A 22,994-nucleotide genomic window follows, 5' to 3' on the forward strand; every position below is an offset into this window, starting at 1 on the left:
GACCCGGCCCCCCCCCCGGTTAACCCCCCTTCATTCCTGAGTGTCTTCTTCCTCCCCCATTGCTTCTGCCCCTCTTTTGTTTTATACCATTTTTGCCGCCCCTTGTTTTCCATACTCAGTTCTATCTATTTCCCAAGTTGCCGGACACCCCCTGCCCCCGGTTCTTTGCCATCATCCCCCAGCAAGTTTTTTCCCAACCGGCTAATTCCTTCAAGACCTGACAACCTTTAACCCCCCCCAGATGACTTTCTGTCCCCCACTCTCCACATTCCCCAGATAATTCCCCTTCCCCCACTTCTTTCCTTACCCAACTCCTTCCTTACCCCCCTCCTTATCCATTCCCCAAATTCTTCCTTTACCCAAACCTTCCTGTAACCACATTCTTCTCGTTCCCCCACAACTTCCCCTCACTTTGCCCCCAGTTTCCATTCTCTCTTCCCTTCCCCACACCCTAACATTTGGAGTTGGAAGGACTTCGAAGCCCCCTGACCCCTCCCCCTTTTTAGGGCCTCCCCTGGGTCTAGTACTCCTGGGTGCCGATACCTCTAAGCTATTGGGTGCACAGTCCCATTCGGGATCTGTCAGTGCTTGTTCTCGGGATCACCATGTAACATCTCATTGCAAGACAGTAACCTGACCATGGATCGGCAGTGGGACTGGTGGATGGGTTTCCTCTAGGCTAGGAGAAGGAGCAGGACCAAGAGGGTGCATCTGAGAGGTCAGCGGCCTTCTATAGCCCCTCCCTCTCCTAGTCCCCCTCCCTCCGTCACCCCTATGGATGGGGGCGCCCATCACCTTGTCCTTCCTTCATTTCCCCCTTTTGTTGGCTGGGTGAGCGTCTCCACTAAGGGTGGCACCCACCATTTGCCATCCGCAGGATGGCGCGTTCGCCCGTCATTCCTTCTATTTATTACACGCATTCCCCTTTTTGCTATTGTGACCAATGGACCATGTCTTCCTACTTCATCTATCGCACGTGTGTGTCTTGTGTTTTGATGTTTCTTTTGCCTTAGTAATTTTGTATGTTCTATACTTGTACCTCTGCAAGTGGAAGAAGTAAATGTGTGCTCACTCATTCACAATTTGTTTTCCTACTAACATTTTAAAGGCCTAGCCTGATGTGCAGAGTAAGCAATCGTGAGGTTCACTTTATGCAATGTGATGCGAAAGATGTAAGAATAGATGATAAAAAGTGTTTTCTTTTGCTTTTAACAGCAAACCCGAACCTTACTACAACTACAAAATGGGTGCTTAAAATCCAGACTTTAAGCCTTGGTCCCGCCTGCTGTTTGCAGTCCTTTCTACTAGGTGCTCTTCAGCCATACTCCAGAGTCGGTGTCTGGCTAACATGGCAGGTAAGCAAAACGTATGCACATAGATGACATTGAAAATAATCTAAAATGTCAGGTCTTCTAGTGTTATTGTTTGTTTTAATACTTATGGTTCAGGTTTGTTTTAATGTGTCCCCATGTGTGTCTTTTGTTGTTGGCTTGTGTGCCGCATGCCAGCTTAGTACCTACAGGCTGTGAAGGAGACTTGCCCTGAGGCGCACTGAATTTAGCATCTACTGGCATGATGTTGAAAGTCATCCACCCTTCTCTGAACCACACCTGGTTATGCAGTTTGTTGTCATAATGGCTTTTCATAAACGAGTGATTCCAAACCGCCTATTCTCGGGAGGTTCATGGCCGCTTCTAGTGTTGTGGATGTTCTTGTTCAAAGTATAAGCCTGGCCAAGACTGTTTGCACAGAAGCAAGGATATGTTTTCACGCACCCTACATTTGGAACAACGTAACAAGTGTTTTATTTTTTTTATCAAAATGGTGGGAGGGAGTTTGAGGGTCTCGCCTAACACTGTACAGAACAACCTCTCCTTGAGTGTATTGATGTAATCTCTGGTTTCAGACACAAGTCTGTGGATTCCAACAAAAAGTCCTCTGCATCTCGCCCTCTTCTCCAGGGGAAACCCCCTTCATCTAGGTCTCTGGCCCCTGTCTGTGCCTGCATGTTAGTTTTCCGCTGTGACGAGAGCTGCAGCTAGGTAAAGGCTGGTCACTTGAGCTTCTCTATAGGCACAGCCTAGGAGCCTCCATCCCCTTCCATGTAATTGGGTCCTACTCTGGTTCGAATGTCCCCATCCACTTCTAGCTCCTCAGTAAGTCACAACTGTCTTGCGCCTGAGAGAACCTTTCCTGCATCGCCTGGTATCTCTTCTCCCTTTCTCTTTTTCACCTCCTCGACACTGCCAGACTCTTCCTCATCCCTTCCAGTGTCACCCTTACTGGCCTTGGGGTTTCGACTCTAGCACCTCTATCCCCTCGATGATCTTGGGGCCTGATGTTTCGTCTCCTTCACTGTACTTTCCTCCTCTTCTCCCACCCCTGCCAGCCTTTTCTTTCTGTATATTCTCCGCTCTTCCTCTCTTTTAATATCTACTAGCTCCGTCTTAAAGCACTTTTGTACTTCTCTCGTACTATCTCCAGCAGCTGCCTCTTCAATATGTCTGATGTGCCTCCTCATCACCCCTTTAGCCCTCCTCTCCTTTTCTGCTGTTTGACTCTCTACTTCACCACTACTGTCCGTTGCTGATCTCCTTCCATGCAACCGCCTTGTTATATACTACCTCCTCTCTTGCCACTTTTCTCCAGCCTCCTTCCTCCTACTCATTCTACTCTCACCAGCTTGCCCACCGCTCTTTCTCTGCCTCCAGACACCCACTTGTCCAACTCCGAAACTCTATCTCACTGTTGTGCTCTGAGCTGTCTTTTATACGGCTGGGGATGAAAGCCTATGCACTGATTGGCTGGTTCTGGGCATACAACGTGGTAGGAAGAGTGTTGTCCTGCCCCTCTGCAGGAAGTCATTAATTAAGCCATCCACCGTCGTGGAGGGTATTCGACTGGTCTCTCTGTATTTTAACTTTCTTGGCGTGATGGGGAGGCTGTAAAGTAGTTTTCCTTAATTGGCCTGGAGGGTAGGGGCTGCGTTTCTGTCCTATGGGTGAGAGGTGCAAGTTCTCCATTGCTGCCCTGTTTGGGGGGTGCAAAATACCTACATCGGGTGCTCAGTCTTCCTGCCCCTGGAACGGTAATTGCGTTTTCCCTAGTCAAGTCTAGGTTTTCCCCATGTGGAAGAATGGATCCTTGGGAGACTTCCTCTTCCATGTGGTTTGCCAGCCGCGTTTGCACAGCTTTGACTTGGGACATCCCGTCAATTACTACGGCTGGCTTTAGGGATCTGGACTGGATTCCTCTGTTGGATGTCTGAGCAGTTGTGCAGGTGGGTAGAGCGTTCCTATTCAGAATATGCATGTTTCTGGCTATATCTCTAATGATCAAGCCGTTTTTTTCTTCAAAATTATAATTCACTTTATAAATGCTTAACATTTGACTCCAGACTATCGAAGCTTTCAAGATACTTGCTTTCTTGTGGCTGGTTTGCTATTTATAATTTCTAATTCAAAAGAATAATCATCTTGAAAACGGCTTTTGGATTGGTCAAATGAGACTGCCATTGCTCTGAATGACCAGGATGTTGGCAGGTTTAGGTTACTGCCTTAGTAATGTTAGATTTTTTTTAATACCCTAATCTTCCACTGTTGCACTGCCCACCAAACGTTTCCTTTCCACCACTACCTCCTTTTTAGGTGCCATATGCTTGTCGACGAAGTTCAAAAGCTGTATAACCAGCATGCTATTCTTGCATTTTCTCAGCCAACACGGTTTGCACTATGTTAAGACCTATGGGGCTCCAGACAAATAAACTCTTGTTAACGTGACTGAATGATAGCAGCATGTACTGAACAAGCATGTGTCTACCCGATTGATCTCTGCACTTGTCTAGACCTTGCTCTTATGACAGAAAAACCTATTTCTCCAGATCTCTCTGCTGTAGAGCCGTAGTGTGTCCAGAAAAGCCCCTTTGTGCTGGAGCAATCATGCTCCTGGTAAGAGTTCACAGGCTCAGAATAAGTGAGTTCGTCCAGAGCACCTGCAGTAGAGCAAGCATGTCCAACCACGGCTCATTGCGCTGCAGAGAACACGTCTGTTCATTAGTCAGCTCATGAGCAATAGTGTGTCTTATCAAAACTCAAATCTAGTGCACGCACAGACCGAGCCTTAGCTTGTGATTCGATTAATTGTGTTTTTTTTTTAATTTTTTTTTTTTTTTTACAGAGCCAGTTAATAATTTCCCTCCATTGCCAAAGTTCATTCGCCTGAAACCGTGCTTCTACCAGAACTTTGAAGATGAAATCCCCATAGAGCACCGAGGGTTGGTCATAAAGATTTATCGAATATGGATCTGTAAGTACATTCTATCCTCTTACAAGAAGTGAGTGCACTGAGAGATCGGGTGAAGGGCTGATTGCAATCCTCTGCTTCTTGCCTTATTCCTTAGAAGATCAAATGTAAGGAGGGAGCCCAGGAGCATCCTGTAAAACGGGGCTGATGTCTTGTGGTATCCATCATACTGGGCATATACATCACCAGTTGGCTAGCTCAGGATGTGGGCAGCTGCTGCAGAGACATTTGTCCTAGCTGATGAGCACAGATTTGAATCTTTTGTGCTGGGTAATGGCACCTGTTATTCACTCCCAGAGGCAACCTGTTTGTAAAGTGTATTATATAAATGCCCTAATTATTCCATACTGACTTTGTTCAACCGTTTTTAAACCCCTTTGGATAATGCGGTGCTAGAATTTAAGCTGTGACATTTTTTTTATTTGAGCAACATTAAAACATAAGATGCTTTTAATTGAATCTTTTAGTTATACTAATATTTTCAGCTGTGTTCCTTTTTTAAATTTTAAATGTGAAGAGACTCCACTCATTTTAGATAGTTGTTCTAAAACAATATGCATAGTACTGCTATGCATGTCCCACCCTTCCTTAACAGCTTGGACATAATCACAAAACCATTCTGTTGCAACCACACACTTGCTATTTTGATGTTAAGAAAATGAGGCTAAGTGCATAGCATGCAATTCTTCGCATTACCGATTTAGGCGACCTCTTATTTAAATCTTTATATATCAGTGATCTCTTGATAATACTATGGGCCTCATTACAAGTATTGCGGTAAGTAATCCCAGTTTCCGCCATGTCGGTGCCACAGTTTCCTGCAACCCGCGATGCCGGAATCACTGGATGATTACGTGTTGTCGTGCATGCCGGATACGGCGGTACCGGCATCACGGAAACACCCTCAAAATACCCCAAAACTGTCAACACAGTCGTCCTCGGTGCCTGTACCTCCGATTCCGGCGACACGGTCCCAGACACACCAGAAACAGCGGTCCCGCAATTACCGGAAATAAAGTGATCGCCGGATTAAGAAATCGGCTGGAAGCCATTAAAAAAACACAATCCATTGCAATCCTCAAAGCAGAGGTGACATCAACCTCTCCTGACCAGACAAACTCCACTGTGAGCATGACATCTAGAGTCTGTGAAAGCAGAAGCCACGCTTCTCGGAGACCGAGCTGAACATGCGACTGAGGGTACCCAAACTCCTCTCGGCCCAGTGGCGACAGGGCATGGCCACAGGTGGCGGGAGCGCATCCCCAATACACCTGCATCCCTGGGAGGAGACATGCAGCAGTGTGCTGCACCTAGAGCCCATTGAAGGAGTCAATGCGGTGGAGGCCGAAGCGGGACACCTGAAGAGGCCGATGAGTGCCCGTAACCCCAATGTAATGTCAACCTCCCTTTCCACCCTGCACCCATTACTGTACCAACCTATGACATGAATGGCAATGACCTTGTCCACAACACCAAAATAAACCTTATCTACTCCCACCCCCCCCGAAACCAACGACCTGTGTGCATAAACAGACATACACCCTAGCCACCAAAATGTGATCCATACCACCAATAGACGTAGAACACAGTACAGGCACCCTGTATTGCCAACTGAACATGCGTGTGCTCCCACACAGACGCACATCACCTTCCCACAGCGTACTGCATGTGTGCCCGTTGTGCTTCCCCTGGCACAAACTCACAGCCGTGCTAAGCCCCAACTCCACCCACAAATGACCACTGTTACAAAGGCAACATGTGACCCCCCTCGTCCCAGCCAGCCCGAGCGCTGTGCATAAATGCACAACTGTCCCCATAACTGGTACATGCAGCAGGCCCATGCTGACCCCATCCATACCAGACCCCTCCCCACCCCAACATTCCACAGCGTGAAGTCCCTCCCCCCCCACCCCCCATACCGTACCCAGCAATTGGCAGTACACCACAACAGTATCCCCAGCACACTACTCCTCACACATCTTGCTGGTCAGTACGCATGACACAAGCATGTATGCACCATGCCATGTACCCCACCATGCCCCTGACGCAGCACGTCCACGACCAACATAAAGCACGTATGTCTGCCTCATCAATCCACCTGCCTTTCTGACTCCCTCAGACACATCATCTGACAGTGAAGTGGCCCAGCCGCTGCCGCCGCAGGACAGCACGGACCACCACCACCCAGGACACCACAGCCTCCACTGGCACAACTGCCACTGCCAGCACTGCTGCGCCCATCCAGGCAGCACCTACCATCCTAGCTATGCCCATCCCGGAAGCACCTATCATCTCTGCTGCCCCGATCCAGGCAGCACCTACCATGCCAGCTGCACCCATCCCAGCCGCCCCAGCTGCTGTAGTACCACCACCAGCAGAGCAACCGCATGCATGTGCACATCTGTCTAGTGCAGAGGACATAGCTGATGATGGTGGAGTGGACACAGGGGAGACCATCGACCACAGCACCTATGAGTTATTGGTATTCAGACCCAATGAGAACACAACGCCCACCCTTCCCCAGTGTCAGGGAAATGGATGGCAGACACCCACGCATCAAGGAATGACGGGATTCCTTGACTGTCCTAGTACAGCGGCATCCCCAAGAGGCGCAGTTTATGCAGGTGTGTGTCCAGGCCAGTGGGCATCAAAATGCACGTGCCCTTGGCCGTTGCACTACTGCCATTGTACAGATGGCCAGGAGGGTACACTAGACAATGCCCTGTGCCTTCAGGCATTCCTCGAAAGACGGCCCACAAACAGGCCCACACACCATCCACAAGTTCCACGCCTGCTAGTTCTGTGCCCAACAGTCCAAGGCAACGTTCAATGCGGATGTCCAGCTCTGCCCACAGTCGCACGCCAGATACAAAAAGGGGGATGCAAATAGGCCCAGTACAGAAATGTGGCCTGTATGTGACTTCTACAAGGACTACTTGTACAACATGACGGGAGTTGGAGAGGGCTAGTGTTGGTAGTTGGTGTAGTTCCACATGTGTTATTCATATCATTAAATACATTATACTTGGTGTTGCATTGGAATCATGACTGGACATTCATTTTTAGTGTGACTGAGTGTAATTTCATGTATAGTCCTGAATGCGTTAGCTGTCCTAGACCATGTGCTTGTGTGGTGCTCTAAAAAATAGTGGCTAATCAGTGCATTGCATGCCTCACGGCCATCCACGGCATCCCTGCAATGTGCCAATGGCAGTTCCTCATCACCGTCAATCTCATCCTCTGGTGCATGTCCATGTCCGGGGGCAGTGGTATGTTGCGCCTGATACACATGTTGTGCAACATGGCACAGGCCAGTTCTATCTTGCCCAGCTTCACATGGCGGTACATCAGTGCCCCCCTGATCTGCTCAGGCAGCGGAACCTTGCCTTTAACGGGCCAAATGTCTGCTCAATCGTACAAGTCCTGGTGTGAGCACTGTTGTATCCCTGCTCGTGCTGGTTCTGAGGTTGCCTAACTGGGGACAAAGACATGGCATCAAGGGGTATCCAGCATCACCTGCACGAGAGCGACATAAAGGAGCAAAAACCATTGTGGGGCCTGTATCATGTTGGTACAGTCTGTAAATTGTTAACTAACTAATGTGATTTTTCACATGCAAATTGCTGAAGACGTTGCATCTGTCATAGTTGAGCATGTTAACGTGCGGATTGTCCGTGGGGATTGGTGTCAATGCATTGTAAGGACATTTTTGCGTAGATTCAGGGTGATCTTATGGATTTACATCTGAAGTCATCAATGTCAACGTATTGACACCTGCAAATGCCAAATTAACTTCTCCAGGTGCAAGTGTGCCAGTCCCATTACCAGGTGGCATGTTTCTGGGCCTGCTATATAGGAATCTGCCTGACACAGCCGGTGTGCCCGACGAGTCAGACCCTGCCGGGGACTGCAGCCCTGGTAGGCAGAGCTGTCCCAGGTAATAAAGTTTATATACGTGAAAAAATTAATTTGACAATAAATTGGGATTGAGTACATGCGTGAAGGCATACTTGCATTTTGATGTACAGGATGTGCTGCATTGTAGTGGTTGCAGAGCATCAAAGAATCTTGGAAAATGAAGGATGTGGATGTATACACAGAGGGGTATCGTAGGACGATTTGATGACTGCCTAATGATTGCCAACCAGCCAATATGTGTGGTAGATATGTGGTTTGCAGTCGCTTTTCCATGGCCTATTACACCCACCTTGACCTATGACACTTTCATTACGACACACACAAATCGGACTAATGTGTGTTTTTATTTTGTTTCGATTTGCATGTCCTTTGATGGTCCCCTCACCCATCCATTGATATGGCAGGCTATGTTATTGCCGTTTTGGTTGCATTCATATGTGTATGTGCACTTGAAACAGGCAGAGCACCTGGATACATGGTGTGTGGTACACTAGTGGTTTTGAGGTGGGGTAGTTGTGTTGCATGAGAATGTGTAGTCTGTGCTGCAGGTGGTGTGGGTTGTGCTCAGTGTGTTTTTACAGGGATTTTGGGCATTGGTGTGATGCATTCTGGTACTTGTAGTCCATTTAATGTTGCACTCCAGCTTTGATGTAATTATGCATGTGCATGCTTTGTCTGGCCATTTCACACACGCCAGTCAAGCCCTTCAACTTGGGCATACTATTTGTGTGTCAGACATTGCATTGCACACATGCAGTGCATATAGTTGTCCCCCGCATCCCAATTCCACAATCAACATGCTTTGGTAATTTCACTCACCCAACAACCAGGCACGCTCTCCGCTGTGCTGTGCCATGTACCCTGGCAGCGTGGTGTTCCTCAGCACCATGGAATCGTGGGTTGATCCCGGAAATCTTGCACAGCAATGGGTGATGAGGTGGCGTGCATCACACACCATCTGCACATTGAGTGAGTGGTATAGTTTACTGTTCCTGTACACTGTTTCAACAGCATGCCTGGCCACCAGTTCCACATGTGTGCAGCCCAATGCACCAATCACATTTGGCATGCCGGAAAGGGCATGGAATGCAATTTTTCGTGGCATTGACCTGGTCAGGTGTTCTTTATTTTATTCTTAAAGTCATAATGTAAAACGTGAGGACACAGATCGGGGTAAATTATAGCCCAATGTTCCACAGAACCTTCATACAACGGAAATTCCGCGAATTCTCCGATATGGGCTAGTACAGTATCTTTCCCGATCCAAAATGGCGACCGGGACACTCGCACTGCGTCTGGAGCGTCGTGACATCATCACGTCGCGTCGTGACACTCCTGACGCATTATTTAGAGCAGCCATTTTGAGAGATGCATCGGACAATCGTATCCGATGCATCTCTCAAAAATCGAGCCGCAAACGAGGAATAAACGAGCACATTACAACTCAGGTGAGCGCCACAATGCCAGTGCATGGTATACTTTAGTTAAATAATATGAACATGAAATATTTTTAAAAATCTGTTATCCGTGAAAAGGGTCCTGTTACTTTGTAGAGATCCTGTAATATACTGTCAAACCAGTGACACCTAATCATGCAGACACTAAAGCACGGCATATTCTAGTCATATAACAGGAAGATGCGATATTGAAAAGGTCTCATTCATTCAAAACGGTCTTGTTACTTTATAGAGACCCTATGGTACACTGCTAAAGCAGTGACACCTGGCTATGCAGACATCCAAGAAATGAATTCAAGGAGTACAAACACATAAGGAAGCATAGCACAAGTAAGTGATAATGCTAATCTTAAGTAACAGCATTTGGCATTAGGTGTATTAAGGGCAAACAAAAATTAAGGTTATTTCTCTTGTTACCCCCCCCCTTTTTTTCTAGCTTAACTACAGAATTGGCAATACAAACAGTGTTTTTTACAGACATAAGCAATTCCCTCCTGAAGAACCATGCAAAACAAAGTATGGGGAAACACATGTAGAGGGTGCTAGTCCAAACAATCAGCAATAGAATTGCATGCAAACAAAACCTATGTATCTCTTTCTACTCTAAGAGCAAACAAATGGGAATGAAAATGAATCTATAATTTTTAAGAATCTGCAAATAGAAAAAAGTATAAAAAAGGAATGAAGTAATTCTGAAACTTTTCTTGAATACAATTTATATTTGGAGCGCAAAAGTGGAGTCTCTGTGTTTTTTTTTTCCTTCTACATGTTATTTCTGACACTGGTCAGTCGCAATGTCTCAAGCTCTACATGCAGCAAACAAATAGTCCAACGAAAAACATATTAAAAAATATCCAAAAACCAAGGTAGCTCGCCACAGTTGCGACAGACTGAACCTTCCCCAAAATCATTTTAACCCCGAATTGAGGTGGGGGCATTAAGAACAAAAGTATTTGCCAAGGACCGCTGTTTTGAAATTACTGCCAAACTTGCAATGGCTCCTATAGTCTTGCCACAAATGAATGAGATAGGCAGGGAATGCCCGGTGGCCTTCCTCTGTCCTCATCTTAGAGTGTAGATGGCATTGGCGGGCCACTGTTGAGACAGTGTTCAGCCGTATTGGGGGCTTTGAGGAAACGGACGCCATCTGACAGTTTCCTCTTCTAAAATCCAAATTCGCTACAAGCGGCTCATTACCATGAAGGGCAGATGGACTGTATCCATTGTATAGGAAGTGAGTCTTGGTAGGTTTTCACCCTGTTGTCAATCTTTGTGTTCAACCTTACTCGCTCATGTCCAGGCAGCGGGTAGAAAGGAAAGGGATCTGGCAGCGTGCAAACATGTAGACGTTGAGAGAGTGCTTCCACCAGAGATGCAGGTAGGCAGACCAACGGGACTGCCATGACATGTCCCCCTAACCTCAAAATGTTGATGGTGGTCAAATCAAGCAATTTCATACACTGCACACAAGAAAAACATAAGGTTTCTGAGTATGTAAGAGGAGTTCTGAGGCTTTAAGAGGGGACACCTCTGAAGGAGATAGATCCCAACCAGTCGGACAACTAGGGATCAACAATGCAAATATCTAACCAAACCACAGGGTTTAGTGGGGCAATTAAGAGGGCCAACATGCAGTTAGCCCTATTGCGCAAGCCATATTCTGCTTTTATCCTAATTGTCAGGTAGCAATTCTCTGCTGTCAGCCCAGTTGTCAAATAGCCATATTCTGCATTTAGACTAATTGTGTCGGGTAGCAATTCTCTGCTGTCAGCCCAAAGAACATTTACAAAATATAATATCACAATACAATTCACATAATATATGAAACAAAATTCTAATTTCACCAATTACAAAGTCACAAAATAACAGATACTGTGATTTTGTAACTGGTGAATTGGAATTAAGTCCTTGAAGGGATCCTCAGTTGCTTATTACAAGTTTACCAGGTACCAAATCACGAATGCTACAATACTCCTCAACACACATGTACAAACCTATTCTTTGACTTTATTTACCGTTTGGTATTGAATGTTGCATATTAGGTTTGCAGTTGTTAAGTATTAAACCCTACCCAATTGATCATTATACTGCTACTTTATACTACAATATAAAACATTTTAAATAGAGATAACATACAAACATTTTAAATTTCATAAAACTGTACAGATAAAATTGATTGGTGGCATCCCTTCGTGACCGAATGGTCAGTTGTCAATGGGCAGGCATTCTGCTTTTAGCATAATTGTGTCAGGTAGCAATTCTCTGCTGTTAGCCCAATAGTGCGCTGTAGCCACAATCTGCATTAGCAATTGCAGGGACATCCCATGCACTGCATTTAGATTTTGAAGTTTAGCCATGCAGCACTTTTAGATAAATTTGTTGAAGATTACCCACGCGTCACACTTAGACTATGAAATTAACCATGTGTATCACTATATAGAATTGTGTAGATTAGCGACATGGAAGAATGTATCGAGTAGCCAATGTACTAACCACCCAACTACTGCTTCCTCAAACTCACTACCAAACACTATACACGCCCACTGGGATAGCCAACTATACACTAACACACATGCAACACAAGTCTACAGCAAGAAACCTGGGCATTGGACCATACCGGTATGGATACAACAAGGCAGTGCGCACCACCTGAAATATATATATATATCATCCTTGCGTCCCATCCCCTTTCCTCCATACTGCATGGACGTCCCTCGTGAGGGAAGGGAGACGGAACCTTTTTCACCAAAAAAATCTACTTCCCTCTAAATTCAGAGGCGCGACCCTGGGAGCATGCGCTGCCCTGACTCCGCCCTCTGGCGCCACACCTCGGTCCCCTTTTCCGCACCGACGGGAACGGGCCGAATTCACCAGCGCTCCTGGGTTTGGCTTCAGCCATGTAATTCCACGCGCAAATTCTTCTTCTATATCTTCTTTTGTCTTTTTGTTCAATAGGTACTTGGTCCTCAGACGCCACAGCTCCTCCCCGGCGCATGTCGACTTCGACAGGGTTCAGCAGGTGCCCATCCTGCAACAGGCCTTGTCCAACTTCAGACCCCCACGCCCTCTGCCTACGTTGCCTTGGCCCAGACCACAGTTGGCAAGCCTGTTCGGAGTGCGGCTCGCTGTCCTCGAAAGCGCTGCAGAACAGACTAGCCAGTTGGAGGGAGCTCTTTCAGCGGTCTCCTTCTGAGGACCACAAAAAATTCGGGAGACGTTCCAGGCCAGAGGTAGGGCCTATATTTTCATCCGCACCTCGCAAGGGAAACTCCTTCCCAGGGACTTGCCTACACGGGAGGGACCGGTCAGGTCCTTTTGCCAACTCGCGCACCAAGGCAGTCGCAGCTACCGGCCTTCGGGCTGAGGGGTCCTCGGATCCTCCCGGTGCCATGGTTGAGGGGCCGCTAGGCTCCATTACCAGGCTTACGCCCGAGGGGCCTCCGCCCTTGTACCAGCATCATGGCCGAAGGGCTACGCCATGTTACCGGCAGTACGTCTGAGGGGGCGCCTGAACGCAGCTCTAACGACCCCCGGGTCGAGGTTGGTACACCTACCGGGCACATGCCCGAGGAGCGGGGCAAGTCGCGCGCGCCTCACACATAAGAGACTTAGCAGAGGCTGGCCCAAGCGAGCCGAGCAACACGTCGCAGCCACGTGGTAGGCGGCTCAACAAAATGGCTGATGTGCCAGAAAAGGACACCCGTTTGATGCCTCTGCATGACTTCGGCAAAGAACGGGTATCAAGGTGGGACTGGCACACGGCCTACCCTTCTTATGCGCAAGGCTGTTTTCCTTTGCGTCCGTATGTACAGGGTCGGCAGCAGCCTCAGTTGCCTCTAGTACCCCCTTCAGTGCCCTCCTCCTCTTCGGCCAGCGAGGACCGGATTGTTGAGAGGTTCCTCGGCCTCATGAAGTCTCCAGATATGGGGGCTATCATCAAGAATGCAGTCAGGGAAGTCCTTCCCGCTATGCTAGTGGCACCACAGACTCCTCCGCCGACGCCTCTGGCCCCGGCAGAGCTGCCTCCTCCGGCTCCTCAGCCTACTCCACAGGCGGTTCCATACCAGCCTCCGCCTCTTCCTCAGCCTCCGGCGGTGGTCCCCGTGCCCAAGCCTCTGGCTCTGGATACTACTCCTCCTCCTCCTCCTCCACAGGATCCCCCAGACCCTCAGGATACTGATGAGGGGGAGGATCCTGACACACCATCATCGTCCAGGGCCTTCCACGAACGTATCGGGGGGGCCTGGCGGAATACCTGGGCCTCCCACAGCCCCAGGTCAAACAGTCGGCAGAGGTCGTCCTCGCTGAAGTCCTCACGAGGCGCCCTTCTGCCAGAACCGGAATTCCACTGCGAAACCGATGTAGTCTCCGTCGCCAAGAAGGGTTGGCTCAAACCACACTCTGTCCAGCCAGTCAGCCGCCGCCTGGACGCCAAGTATAGGCAGATGGAGGGGGACCCACTCTTGCTCTCCTCCCATCTTCAGCCACACTCCTCAGTGATCGCTGCGGCATCACTGTACTCCAAACCTCGGTCGTCCTCTTCGACTGCGCTGTTAGGAAGATCAAACCTTGGAGGCATACGGTAAGAAGCTGTATTCCAATGCTTCCATGCACCTGCGACAGGCCAACGCTGACGCCATGCTGGCAGCCGCTAATGAGAGATTATGCCGGGAAATTGCTGACTTCCTCCCGGAACTCCCCACCCACAGCCAATCACGTTTCAAGGCGGGGCTAGCCAAGGCCAAGCTCGTGGCGCAGGATTTCATGGAGTCCACGCTGGCACACATCGATACCTCTGGGCGTGCCATCTGTATTGCCACGGACATGAGAAGGATGGCCTGGCTCCGGGCAACCAAGTTTAACCTGGATGTCCAGGAACGTATTCTAGATATGCCCTTCGAGGACAGTGACCTCTTCCACTCCAGCACAGACGAAGAGCTGGACAAGAAGAATAGCTCTCAGACGGCCAAGTCTTCATCCATTCTGACAAAGCATACTCCCAGTCTCAGCAACGCTCGGATAAGGATCCCTCATCTGGAGGCTTCCGCGGCTTCCAGGAATGGAGATCCAGGCAGCCGGAACGCTCGCCGACCCCTAGTCTGCACAAGCATCAAAATGTGGGGTGGGGGGCCAAGGGCTTTTTCCAGTCCCCCTACTCCGGCTCTGCCTCTGAGGGTAAAAAGTCATGACAGACCCACTCTGGTCCACTTGTCGCCAGTGGGGGGCAGGCTTGCTCTTCACGCACACTTATGGTGACAGAACTTTGCAGACCCCTGGATCCTGTCAGTAGTATCCTCAGGGTACTGTCTACCTATTTCTGCCTCTCCTCCCTCCTCTGCAAGTTGCGACAGCAACTCTTTTGGCGGAGATTCGGTCACTCATCCTGAGCCAGGCCGTAGAGGAAGTCCCAGCGTCCGAGCTGGGATCAGGCTTCTACTCCCAGGATCTTCGCCGTTCAGAAAAAGAACCAGGCTGGCCTGAGAGTTGTACTGGAGCTTTCCTCCCTCAACCTCTCCTTGCCTCTCTAGAGGTTCAAGATGGTGACGCCAGCTTTTATTGCGGAGACACTATGCAAGGGGGACTGGATGCTCCCTGGATCTGAGGGACGCCTATCTGCACGTCCCGATCTGGCAACCCCATCGGTCTTTCCTCTGGTTCAGGATCATGGGATGCCATTTTCAGTACAAGGTCCTCCCTTTTGGCCTCCACTCGGCCCCCAGGGTCTTTACCAGACTCATGAATGCGGTGACAGCCCTCCTCCGGGCTCAGGGTCTCCATATATACACCCCTTCCTAGACGACTGGCTCGTCAGGGCTACATCTCAGGAAGCAGTTCATCTCTCCTCCCATGCACTGATGAACACGCTACACGACCTGGGCTTTTCGCTCCATCTCAAGAAGTCACAATTGCAACCCACGCAGTCGTTGACCTTCCTGGGCCTCATCTGGGACACGCGTTCCGCGAGGGTCTTCCCCTCGGAGGACAGGATCTCGGCCGTTGTTAGGCAGAAACCTGTGCCTTCCCGCCCACTCCACTGATTCTCGGAGTACTTTGCAAGTTCAAGGAGTCTCGCCAGCTCAACCTCATTCTGATAACTCTGTGGTGACCAGCACGGCCATGGTTTTCGGAGCAGCTCTGCCTCTCGGCGGTCCCGCTAATCCACCTCCCGACGGGCCCAGCATACCTGACACAGCAGGGGGGAAGGGTCCTCCACCCTGCCTCCCAGAAGCTGGCCCTCACAGCGTGGTTCCGGAGCAGGTGACGCTCAGCTGAAGGAGCCCCTGAGGGACCCTCAAATGTGGAAACAAGGCAAAGTCACCACACACGAATAGATACGCCAAACACGAGGTTCTGTTCCCAAAATCTAGGGTTTATTGCAATACAAAATAGTCCCAATTGGCCAAGTGGTCTCAAGCCCCGCGACGTGTGTCTAAACAGACCTCCGGGGACGCAAGCAACGAACGACGTACATCAGTTAAATATATACAAAAGGAGCACCTTACTATCACCAAGACACAGTATGACACATTTGATACCGCCCCCAATTAATTTCCCTTTGAATTAGAGGCGATGATTGAGCAGTGTGACAAATATGACACCTTAGATCACCATATTTAGTAACAGGTTGCAATCTCCAGTTTTACAGACATCATTCTTTGTTTGCGAGAACACAGCGTTTCTGTTTCTCATAGGCAAGCTGTGCGTAGGAGACTGGCGCATACCAGGCCTCACAATCTCTAAGTTTCGATTCTCGCTCTGGAGGTCAGCCCGCTCTCCAGGGCCTCACTGGGCTTAGGAGGGGGGGCCGTAAAGAAGAACATAATTCAACTCTTTAAATGCTAGTTCCGTACATTGCTATTCTTTCAAGAGACTTGCTGGCATTCATGTACTCATTAAATGCCTTGCTCCCTGTCTTCAAGGATATATGAGGGAGGGAATCGGGCATTTCTGTCTGGCTCTCCAGTGTAATGTTTCAACATGTTTTCGTAGCCTTGGACCATTGAAGCGAAAAAATATCTACAGCAAAGCAGTTTTACATGAGGCAAAGAGGCAACGTTAAAGAGAACAGAGAGAAAACAAAATGGCGATTCTAGTCATCCTAAAATGGCCGCACTCTAGTTGGGCCAATAGCTACGTAATAACTAATGAGCATGTATTCTTAACACTTTAAATGAGGCGATTGGTCTTCGGCCAACCAATTATCCTACATCTCCTTCCACTCAAGGGGTGTTCAGTTTTCCTGGACTGACAAACCCTCCTCTTGGCCGTATGCCAAATGCCTCATCCATACATTGCATCCTCCTCCAAACAAGTACCTAGATCAGATTCGGAATCTGATTCGAATTCTGACTCGTATATGCTTGTTGTCTCCTCCTTATTATCAATGTCGATTGCCATGAACTCTTTGATCGTTCTAGATTCATCACCTGTGTGGGTGTCTGGCCTGATTATATTCTTGTGTGTTACCATCTGCACACATTCTTCACTGATTGCAGCGCACACTATGGGAAGACCGTGTATGCAACAACAGCATGTCACAAATATTCCCAATATTGCTACTAAGATTGCAAACAGTTTCCATCCCCAGGACCGCAACACTCCCCAGAACCAGGAGCTTATGTTCAATTCCCAGCCTCCTTCAGGGGGGTGGAGATCTGAGCTTAACGCATGCAATTTTCTTATCGCCTCGAAAATCGTGGGGGAGGAATCACTTACGAATACGCAACAAGCTGATCCCACAATTTTGCAAACACTGCTGCGATCAACTAAGATTATATCAAGGGTCATTCTATTTTGTAGTGTCATTAATCTAATTCCTTTTTCTTCAAGAGTCATATTATGGGGTCGGTTCATGGAATTAATGTGCGCCGAAAATTCCCGCGCAGAGGTGCCAAAACGTGCGAATCGCAGGAAAAGTGCAAAAATCGCAGTGCAAGTGCGAAAATCGCAGGAAAACCAGCGCACAGCGATTCATGGAAGTCCGTGCGCGAGAAAAACATAGGATGTGCGCTAAAAATGTGCGCCGCGCACGCCAACGCACAGGTCATCCAACAGCGTGCGCCACGGCCACTGCGAAATCGCACATAGCGCAGCGCACATCACAAAAGTAGGCAGAACACGGGGCGTAACACTCGGAATGGGGAACAACGCGTGAAAATATGGGCGTCACGGGGGAAGTACAGGAGGCAAGTGCGCGGAACGGCCACACGCTCGCCTACAACCCGTATTCATGGAATCGAATAGGGAAACCAGCGCACGGTCAAAGACGCGCACAGGGCCAAACAAGTACGCCACAAGAAAGCAGGCGGTAGCGCCCCTGCGACTGAAAAAAATGTGCACCAAAATGTGCGCTAACAAAAAGCACCCATATACAGCCATGATGAATGGCCCATACAGTGGCCCTCTAGGACAAATGAGGTGCAAAGGGGCACCGACAAACACGGACACCCGCTGTGTGAAAAATAGCGTGTGCGCGTGTTCCTGGGTGCGCGGGAAGTTCCACACGCGAGTAGCCTGGGTACGTGCACTTCGGGGTGCACGGGAAGTTCCACACGCGATTAGCCTGGGTACGTGTACTACGGGGTGCGCGGGAAGTTCCACACGCGATTGGCCTGGGTAGGTGGGAAGTTCCACACGCGATTGGCCTGGGTACGTGTACTTCGGGGTGCGCGGGAAGTTCCACACGCGATTGGCCTGGGTACGTGTATTCCGATGTGCGCGAAAGATTCACACGCGATTTCTGCAGGGTACGTGTATTTCGGTGGTGGCGGGGAATGCTACACGTGATTTGGCCATGTGGGTCCCCCCAGGTGTTCCCTCTACACCCTCCATGGCCCCTGCAGGCAGCCCACACCACAGGGTACTACCCTGCACCCCTGCTCATGTCCCACAGGCAACCCATCCACCATGGCCATGCCCACCAGCCAACCCACATGTCACCTTGCACTACTGATCACCAACACGTCTCCCACCACCCCCAGCCACCAGGGGCAGCCTCCACCAGGCCCCCACTCATGTCCCCTGTTACCCCCACCCCCCAGTAGTGCAGGGGCAGCCTCCACCAGGCCCCCACTCATGTCTACCCCCACCCCCCAGCCACCAGGGGCAGCCTCCACCAGGCCCCCACTCATGTCTCCCACCACCCCCACCCCCCAGCCACCAGGGGCAGCCTCCACCAGGCCCCCACTCATGTCTCCCACCACCCCCACCCCCCAGCAGTGCAGGGGCAGCCTCCACAGGCCCCCACTCATGTCCCCTATTACCCCCACCCCCCAGCCACCAGGGGCACCCTCCACCAGGCCCCCACTCATGTCACCCACCGACCCCCACCGCCCCCAGCAGTGCAGGGGCAGCCTCCACCAGGCCCCCACTCATGTCTCCCACCACCCCCACCCCCCAGCAGTGCAGGGGCAGCCTCCACCAGGCCCCCACTCATGTCTCCCACCCCCCAGCCACCAGGGGCAGCCTCCACCAGGCCCCCACTCATGTCTACCACCACGCCCACCCCCCAGCAGTGCAGGGGCAGCCTCCACCAGGCCCCCACTCATGTCTCCCACCACCCCCACCCCCCAGCAGTGCAGGGGCAGCCTCCACCAGGCCCCCACTCATGTCTACCCCCACCCCCCAGCCACCAGGGGCACCCTCCACCAGGCCCCCACTCATGTCCAACTCATGTCTCCCACCACCCTCACCCCCAGCCACCAGGGGCAGCCTCCACCAGGCCCCCACTCATGTCTCCCACTGCCCCCACCCCCCCAGCCACCAGGGGCAGCCTCCACCAGGCCCCCACTCATGTCTCCCACCACCCCCACCCCCCAGCAGTGCAGGGGCAGCCTCCACCAGGCCCCCACTCATGTCTACCACCACCCCCAGCCACCAGGGGCAGCCTCCACCAGGCCCCGACTCATGTCTACCACCACCCCACCCCCCAGCCACCAGGGGCAGCCTCCACCAGGCCCCCACTCATGTCTCCCTCCACCCCCACCCCCCAGCCACCAGGGGCAGCCTCCACCAGGCCCCCACTCATGTCTCCCCCCACCCACCAGGGGCAGCCTCCGCCAGGCCCCCACTCATGTCTCCCACCACCCCCACCCCCCAGCAGTGCAGGGGCAGCCTCCACCAGGCCCCCACTCATGTCTCCCACCACCCCACCCCCCAGCAGTGCAGGGGCAGCCTCCACCAGGCCCCCACTCATGTCTCCCACCACCCCCACCCCCCCAGCCGTGCGATTTGCCTGGGTACGTGTACTTCGGGGTGTGCGTGAACTTCCACACGCGATTAGCATGGGTACGTGTACTTCGGGGTGCGCAGGAAGTCCCACACGCGATTGGCCTGGGTATGTGTACTTCGGGGTGCGCGTGAACTTCCACACGCGATTGGGCCTGTGAGAGTGGGGTACATGTATTCCAGGGGTGGGCGGAAATATTTACCCGCGACTGTGCCTGTGAGAGCGTGCTACGTGTATTCCTGGGGTGGGCGGGAAGATTCACGCGTTCGCCTACGGCGTGCCGAAAAATAAATGGTCCAATCCTGAGACACGTACGCCAGCATGAAGCAGGCGTACGTCGACCCACGCAGCATAAAAGTGCACGCAAACAACAAACAAGCTCATACGCCAGGATGAATATACCATTCCTAGCAGCAGTGGCCGTGGGTTACCAAAGGAGGAGGAGGAGGAGGATAGTGAGGGCCCGAATTTTCACTCCCAGAACCAGCCTTTTTGGGATGCCTGATGACCAGGTGTATGGGAGGTACAGGTTTCCCCCACACATAATACTGGACCTGGTCAGTGAGTGGGAGGATGACCTCACATCACCCACCCTGTTCTCCCAAGCACTCAGCCCCCTGGAGAAGGTCCTCAATGTACTGCACTTCTTGGCCACAGGATCATTTCAGCGGACTAGTGCCATAGTGGGTGGGGTGTCACAGGCCACGCAGTCACGCTGCCTACACCAGGTCTTGAACATCATCACTGCTCGCCCATCAGTCCGTAGGCACATATACCTGCCCAGGACACCTGCAGAAAGGCAGGCTGCCACCCTCGATTTCTACGGTGTGGCACAATTCCCAAAAGTGCTAGGTGCCATTGACTGCACCCATGTGGCACTACGTCCCTCCAGGGCATCTGAGCACATCTATAGGAACCACAAGCACTGGCATTCCATCAACGTGCAGGTAGTATGTAATGCTAAGGGAATCATCACCTCACTATATGCCAACTATCCAGGGTCCACCCACGACAGCTTCATTTACCGAATGTCTACCCTAAGCCGGGACCTAGAAGCTGGGCGGCATGGCGATACATGGCTGCTTGGTGAGTATGAATGCCACTGCACATGCATGCATGTCAGATGCAGAGTTGTGTCACTACCCCACTAATGATACCCATCACCTCCTCACCAGGGGGCAGTGCCTACCCTCTGAGCACCCACATGATGACGCCAATTCGGAACCCCATCACGCCTCCAGAGGTAAGATACAACACAGCCCATATTGCAACCCGGGGCATAGTGGAGCGCACATTCGGAGTGCTCAAGTTACGCTTTCGCTCCCTTGACTGTTCTGGCGGGCAGCTGTTATATGCGCCCCCAGTAGTGTGCAGGATCATAGTGGCAGCATGTGTCCTGCACAATGTTGCAACACGCCGGGGCCTGGCCGTGGACATGGTGGTGCCCCCACATCCCCAACCACATGCACGCCCGCTGCGCATGGGAGGGGAGAGGGCACGGGGTGAGGCAGCCCGTACGCAGCTGGTGGCTAATTACTTCACATAGAAATCACACCCCAGTGGAGTGCACACAGGCCTGGCACATACCATCTGATAAGCAATGATGACTCGACCCGACAATTAAGACGAACAAAGGGACTGTGAATTGTCAGAACCATAGCAGCCTGAGATTGTTCATGTGGAAGTGTCACAATGTGTGCATCCCTACCTACACAAACACCACCAATGCAGTGTCATGAAAAGACACTTCCATGCTGCAGAAATGAATACCCACTTGCAAAATACTACATGAAAACAGTGCCATGTCACCCACCCCCTCCCCGGCACGGCCACACAACACACCATGGCATGTCATGCAATGTGAGAGGAAAGAAATTATTCCCCACAACATGCCTCAAGTGTCAGCAGCTAGAGTGTCCCTAATGGAAACATGTCCACACATGAAATGCTCACAGTAATGCAGGACCTACAACCCACATTACCAAATACTTACCAAGAATACCAATCCCCTACACAACCTCCAACCTACCTTAAACATGACATTACAGACTTAAAAATTAGCTAGCCTCACCACCTGATGATGAAAGCCCTCCGAACACTTCCAAGTATACAGTGTTAGCGCCACGCAAGAGTGTAGGTGCACTGCTTACAACATGGACTCCAGTTCCAAGGTGGACTGCATTGTGAAGACATGAGGAATGGACCTGCAAATATGGAGGATGAGATGGATGCAGAGGCACATATCAATACACCACGCAGTGTACAATACAACAACAATATGCACTATGAATGTATACACAGTATTGACTGCAGACTGCCCACACAGCTCATGGGAGTCCAATGTCACCATGTACGTCAATGTCACTTGGGCACACCCTTTGCAAGCCCATGGAAACGGGAAGCAGGAGGGGTGTGTGTGACAAAAACCCAAGCATCTGAACCAAATCCATGACAAGCCTGCATGTGCCCAGCCACAATGCAGCGTATGCCCACGGGAGCCACACAAGGCAACACACTGTCCCAAAAAAATATAATAAAAAAAATAAAAATAAAAAATGGCCATTAATGGGCCCGGGGGGGGGGGGGGTTGGGGAGGCCACCAAGGAGGACCGAGGACAGGGTGCACACCAAAACCCACCTGTGTGGATCTTGCGAAAAAAAAACACCTCCATGGGCTCATGGCCTACACGGCTACCCTATTGGGGGAGTATCACTTCTGTCGCTATCCTCACCCTCTGCAGCTGCATCCGGAGGTGGTGGCACTATGGGAGGCAGCCCACGCAAAGCCCTAGTCTGTTCCTCCATGGCTGCAAGCATGCGGGTGTGGTAGGTCTCGTTCTGGAGGATAAGTGTGCGGAGGTCCCCATGCAACAACTCGCGGGATGCCTGGACCTCCGCCCTAGTTGCCTGCATCTCAGCTGAGAGCGTACGGGTGAGACGCTCCAGCTGCTTTTCTGTCCTTCGGTTTGTTGAAGCCTCAAGCTCAACAAGAATCGTCCTGAGGTCAAGGAGTTCCAGCCTCAGGCCTTCCCTGTGGCCCTGGGACTCTATGGAGATGGCTTCCTGCAGAGTCGCCAGTGCCGCCCGCC

General features: G+C 50.9%; 1 protein-coding gene across 1 annotated transcript in view; it reads left to right on the forward strand.

Annotated features, from left to right (window-relative positions):
- The window catches only part of SCAMP4 (secretory carrier membrane protein 4), a 406,064-nt gene that overhangs the window by 53,094 nt on the left and 329,976 nt on the right, over positions 1-22,994 (forward strand). Inside the window, exons 2-3 of the mRNA XM_069649502.1 lie at positions 1,216-1,355; positions 4,177-4,305. Coding sequence (XP_069505603.1) covers positions 1,349-1,355; positions 4,177-4,305 — 136 coding nt within the window. The 5' untranslated portion in view covers positions 1,216-1,348. The remainder of the gene's footprint in view (positions 1-1,215; positions 1,356-4,176; positions 4,306-22,994) is intronic.

This window comes from Ambystoma mexicanum, chromosome 1p (assembly GCF_040938575.1).
Source record: "Ambystoma mexicanum isolate Mex_15411 chromosome 1p, UKY_AmexF1_1, whole genome shotgun sequence".
Taxonomy (NCBI): domain Eukaryota; kingdom Metazoa; phylum Chordata; class Amphibia; order Caudata; family Ambystomatidae; genus Ambystoma; species Ambystoma mexicanum.